Here is a 6,000-nt window from a genome sequence, read left to right on the forward strand (position 1 = left end):
AAAAGGGTTACAAGCCAACGAAGGCAAAAAACACAGTTCCAAGACAAACAAAAAACAAAAACAAACAAACAAAAACCCACAACTTACTTTCAGCAATTTACCCATCTTTTTCTAAGCAAGTTTCTCACCTAATCTGTTCCCAAAGACTTCAGCACCATTGGCTGAAGGACCCAACTTTTGGTGATTTCAAAAGCTCCAGCTCCTTGAATCCCCCAAGTGATGGACAACTATGGGGTTCTCTCCCCTTTCTTTTTATAGTCCAGTCTCAGGTGGCCACTCTCTGTTCCCCATTTTCCAGGTGCCCAATTTGAGATAACTGGGTTCTGATTTGCAGGAGTACAGCTGCAGCTGTGAGCGCTCAGAAGTCAATGAGAGCTGTGCTCTGAATATATGAAGTGCCATATAATGCTGAGTATGCTGAAAAAATATCATGTTCCAGGCTTCTCATATTGGGCACCCAAAATTAGTGGACACTTGAAGATTTGGCCTTAATCTACATCTCAGTTCTCCACCAGTGAAACAGAAACAAGATCACCTCACTAGGGTGCTGGGAAAATAAACTGACCATTTGTGAAGCCCTCAGATGCCATCATGAACAGCACATAAAAATGCCCATGAGGAAATTAATACTGTACTAAGTGCACGGTTTATATGGTGTGTAGGAAATTAAGTATGGGAGCACACAGTGAATGAAGAGAAGAAGAAGAAATATAGATTTCAGAGTAGCAGCCGTGTTAGTCTGTATCCGCAAAAATAACAGGAGTACTTGTGGCACCTTAGAGACTAACAAATTTATTAGAGCATAAGCTTTCGTGGGCTACAACCCACTTCTTCGGATGCATATAGAGTGAACCATATATTGAGGAGATATATATACACACACATACAGAGAGCATGCTCAATATATGGTTATGGCATATATCTCCTCAATATATGGTTCACTCTATATGCATCCGAAGAAGTGGGTTGTAGCCCACGAAAGCTTATGCTCTAATAAATTTGTTAGTCTCTAAGGTGCCACAAGAAATATAGACTAGCTCTTGCCGTTCCGTGAGCACTGCCCATTCTATGCACTGAATGAAGCTGGGAAACAAATATTATAGGATCTCATAATTAAAGATCATAATGGAAATATACATTGGGGGCACCGATTAAGGTTGCAAGGGCAACCTTCATTCTGTAGTTCCTAACTTTCAAGTGCTTGATTTTGCAATTTTAATGTCATTGTGTGTGTAATTGTGGGTTTTTAAAAGTGTAAACTGAAAACAAATTGTCATACTGCCCCATATCTAAATCAACATCAGTGTTGAACTAGAGCTGGTCAAAACCAGCAACATTTACAAGAGTGAATATTTTTCATTTTGTTTGGAATGTCCCAGAATAATTAGTTTCAGTAAAAAATTAAATAATTTTTTTTTAAAATTATTTTCCATCAAGAAAATTTTCACTTCCCCCCCTTTACCTCTGGAGGAAAGGAAAAAAGTGGGAGTTCCCCTACAAAGAGGTTTAGTCTGAGGTGTTCAAGCTTTTAAATCTTTCTGAACAATCAGATCAGTCTGAATAAATAAAAATTTTAAGGAGTTTGCAAAATGTATATTATTGGTCATACATTTCACTATTACATACTATAAAACAACAGCTTTTTCTAACTCTGTAGATTAGAACTTCACATTAATACAGTTTGGCTAAGGTTCCAACACACATTTGAAAATCAAAGTATTGCAATGTATGTGAAATGCAGCAGAAGAGATAGAGGAGTTCAGTCTTCTGTTACATCTCCCACCACTAACACAGTTCTTTTACATTTGATGCAGGAATTAATATAGGACATACCCTCCCCCAATACTAGTGCAGTGAGAGAAGTAAACAAGTCTATCATCTGTGTTCATGAGAAGTAAAGCAGAAATGGCAAGTGAAAGAGAACTGGGCGCATTAGTTTGCCCTGTGGATCCAATGAGGGCAGCAGGCAGAGTCTAATTCATATCTCCCCTCTGCCTGACAAACTTAATTTTCTCTAAATGCTTTTTACATTCATGTCTTGCTATGATCAGTAAATATGGTTCATTCGAGTTCCTATCTATTAAGTCAAGACATGTATGCTTTAGCAAAGTATACAGTAGTAAGCAGGACCAGCACAGAGAAGGTTAAGAATATCTGAAAACAGGGAAGTAAAAACTGACAAAATACCCTTAGAGTTAGTTTGTAGCAGCAGGCTGAAAGCTGCATATATCTAACATCACACAAGATAGAAAGCCATACCTGAATAGCTTCCTTAAGTACGGAGGCAAAAAGAATAAGGGATGAGGGTAAGAAAAAGATCAAGGGGCAGGAGGAGATTTCTGCCTAGAGACAGGAAATTAACAAGAGAAATAAAGTGGGACTTCGACAGAGAGGAGAAACGGACATAACCATCTACCTGCGCAGTAAGGAATTGCCAACGGACCCAAAGGACTAGATCAATGACAGTCATAATGAGGTCTTCACACTGTATGGGAAACTTATTGTTAAACCAAGTCAGTAAAATGGTTTTAAAGACTTGTTGCTGAACACGGAATAAATGCTGCGTTTCATACTTTCCTCAAGTTTTGCTCAGAAGTCTACACTTGCTTATGAATGTACACTCACATAAACGGGATACAAAGGCAGTTGCTCTGAGATGTAAAGTAGCACCTGTACTGAGTTAGGAGTATACGCTTATACCTCCTAGCACAGCACTGAGTAGCGGCGATGCTTTCACAGATGCGGCTCCGAAACGCCACAGGAGCCTTCTGCCACTCCATCCTCCCACCGTACGGCTCTCTGAGCTTCAAAGTTTAAACACTGCACTTTACAGCTCGGAATTCACGCGCCCCGGTCCTCGGGCTTCCCCAGAGGAGAGGAGTGTTTGGCAGGAAGAGCTTCTAGTCTCGGTAGTTTGTCTGTGAGGAGGTGTTATTCCCCCTTCCTCCCCAGTGTGCATGCGTTCGCTGACACATGGGCGGCCACGCTGCATTTTGAACTGCAGCGGTGTAAACCTTGCACAAAACCCTGTTAAACGCCTAGCAGATCCCAGGCACTAACGTGTCTCCCTGAGGAGACCGATCAGCCAGTTCCTGGCTTTCAGCAGGAGCCAGCGAAACCTCTCAGCTCACTTCAGCAAGTTGTAAATAAGCGACCCGGGGAAAGCTTGTCAGTGACAACGCGCTGGCGAAGGGGCAACGAGCGGGGTAAACAAGGGGGTAGCGAGCGAGCCGGGAGGCAGCCCGGGGAGCCGGGAGAGCCCAGCGAGCCTGGCCGATCGCGGACACATACACCCCCCGCCGCCGGGGATACCCACCTCTTTAATCTTGGCCCGTTTCTGCTGGACATCAGGGTCCGCCGGCTCCCGCCCCACGGCCCCGACGGGCTTGCGGAAGAGCAGGCTGGGTAGCCCAGCGGCCCCCGCCTCCTTCCTGCCGCGCCTGTCCTGGAGAAGTTTCTCCTTGTCCTGCCGGATGTCCCGGCGGATCTCCTCGGGCAGCTTCTGCAGTGTCTCCTTGGCCTCGCGCAGAGCCCGCTCGTGGTCCTCGCGGATCTTGGCCAAGTTCTCCGCGGCCGCGGCCGCCTCCCCGGTGCTGCTGCTGCTGCTCCCGGCGGCGGGGCCGGCTCCGGGCGGCGGGGCGCGCTGCTCCCCCCCGGGCGGCGGGGGCTGCTGCTGTAGGGCGGCGGAGGAGTGGAAGAAGACGCCGCTGAGCAGCTTGGAGGAGTCGGGCAGGAAGAAGATGGCCCCAAAGCAGAGGGTGATGAAGGCGCTGAACACCAGCAGCAGCACGAACTTCTCCGTCAGCCGGAACGCGCTGGGGCCCGACGCCTTCCTGCCGCCGCCCGGGCCGCCGCCCAGCGGGCCGCCCAGCGCGCCGGGCCCCGCGGGGCTGCCGAACAGCGGCAACAGGCTCACGGCGGGCATGGCTCAGCGCCCCGCGCAAAGTTCCCCCTCGGCAGCGGCAGGAACTTTTCCGCTCCGCTCTCCCCGGCGGGTGCGGCTGCGGGGCGGGCTGCGCGGCGCTGCTGCCTGTCAGCTGCTGCCCATGCTGCTGCTGCCGCCGCCGCCGCCGGCCCCAGGTCCCGCTGGAGACAGAGCGCCGCGGCCACTCACGCGCGCGCAGCCTTCCTGTGCCTGCGAACAACTGCCAGGCAGCGCCGGACTCCGCCTGCCAGAGCCAGGGGGAGCGGCGCCGCCGGGCCAATCAGCGCGTGGGCGGAGGGGTGGGCGGAGCTGGCGGGGAAGAGGGGCGGGGCGTGTGTGAGAGTGACACATACACACAGACGGGGGTGGGGAGGAACACGAAGTGCATCGACTCTGGTTCACACAAACTGCTCCAGGTTCCTGTGGCAGCGCTAAAGCAGGCAGCAGCCGCGACATTAATGAGACTAATACCATTCAGTAAAGGCCCCACTGTTTCTTTAATCGCATCTGTGTAATCTGTTTTTAATTTGCCTTTTTTTTCTTGCTGCTGCTTTTGTTTTTTGCTTCGTCGGTGGGGTTAGGTTGGGTGGGCGGTGGGCGTTTATTCTTTATCGTTTGACGTCCGCAAAAAGGAAGATCGCCAAGGTTAAAACGACATTAGCATAGAGACCTCCTGTTGATTAGTGCAGATTAATTAGTCATCTGAGGGGTTGGCAGCCATGCGGCTGCTTGACTTTTTAATTGTTAAATACTTTAGTAATGATCTTTGATAAGAAATTAGAGGGTTTTGCAAATCTTTCCAGCCTGGTGGCATCTGGTTACAACTGTTTAGTAATATACATGGATGTAGCATTAATTATCTTAAAGCAGAGATCGCAGATTCATAAATACACAGAGAGAAACACAAATGTGTGCTTTGCAATACAAAGTACAACAACTTTGTCTTTTCAATAACATCACTAGGAGTCAAAAGTAAGCAGTCCCTTCCGGCCTTATACTGGTTTAATACCACTTTTCATGCACCTTCTGTTCCAAAAACTAGAACTGTGCTTTCACCATTACATTTTCAGTTTATACATTTTTTAAGTATCAGAGATGACTCCCCTTCCCACCCATCGCAAGAGCTCCCCTACAAATGAAATAATTTCTGCCACACAGAGTACCCACACATGGTAAACCATAATGCAACTTTCCCTTTCAGGAGTTTGAAGTACTGCCTCTTCTTGGATGTCTTGTGCCTGACATTCTGAGCTCAATCCACACTTGAGGGTTGCTTTCTCCCCTTATAGTAGTTCAGTTCTCTAAGGGTATGTCTACACTACGAGAGTAGTTCGATTTTACTTAAATCGAATATGTGGAATCGATATTACAAAGTTGAACGTGTGTATCCACACTAAGGACAGTAATTCGACTTTGTGAGTCCACGCTAACGGGGCAAGCGTCGACATTGGAAGCGGTGCACTGTGGGCAGCTATCCCACAGTTCCCGCAGTCCCCGCTGCCCATTGGAATTCTGGGTCGAGCCCCCAATGCCTTCTGGGGAAAAAAATGTGTTGAGGGTGGTTTTGGGTAACTGTCGTCATACAACCGTCACTCCCGCCCTCCCTCCCTGAAAGCGCCGGCGGGAAATCAGTTCACGCACTTTTCTGGTCAGTGACAGCGCGGACGCCACAGCACTGCAAGCATGGAGCCCGCTGCGACCATCACTGCAGTTATGGCCGTTGTCAACACCTCGCACCTTATCATCCACCTTTCCCAGAGGCAGATGCTGAGAAATCGGGCGAGGAGGCTACGGCACCGCGGTGAGAACCTGAAGTCTGAGAGTGGCACAGACCTGTCACAAAGCACGGGACCCCGCGCCGAGGACATCATGGTGGCAATGGGTCATGTTGATGTTGTGGAACGGCGATTCTGGGCCCGGGAAACAAGCACGGACTGGTGGGACCGCATAGTGCTGCAGGTCTGGGATGAATCACAGTGGCTGCGAAACTTTCGCATGCGGAAGGGGACTTTCCTCGAACTTTGTGAGTTGCTGTCCCCTGCCCTGAAGCGCAAGGACACCCGGATGCGAGCAGC

At 49.0% G+C, this 6,000-nt stretch overlaps 1 protein-coding gene across 2 annotated transcripts in view; it reads right to left on the reverse strand.

The window, feature by feature from the left end:
• The window catches only part of MAN1A1 (mannosidase alpha class 1A member 1), a 223,129-nt gene extending 219,204 nt beyond the window's left edge, over nucleotides 1–3,925 (reverse strand). For both annotated transcript variants that reach the window (XM_065400578.1, XM_065400579.1), the window contains exon 1: nucleotides 3,317–3,925. In XM_065400578.1, the coding sequence (XP_065256650.1) occupies nucleotides 3,317–3,925 (609 nt within the window). The remainder of the gene's footprint in view (nucleotides 1–3,316) is intronic.
• Between the last annotated feature and the right edge of the window lie 2,075 nt (nucleotides 3,926–6,000).

The sequence above is a fragment of the Emys orbicularis genome, chromosome 3 (genome assembly GCF_028017835.1).
Source record: "Emys orbicularis isolate rEmyOrb1 chromosome 3, rEmyOrb1.hap1, whole genome shotgun sequence".
NCBI classification, from domain to species: Eukaryota; Metazoa; Chordata; order Testudines; family Emydidae; genus Emys; species Emys orbicularis.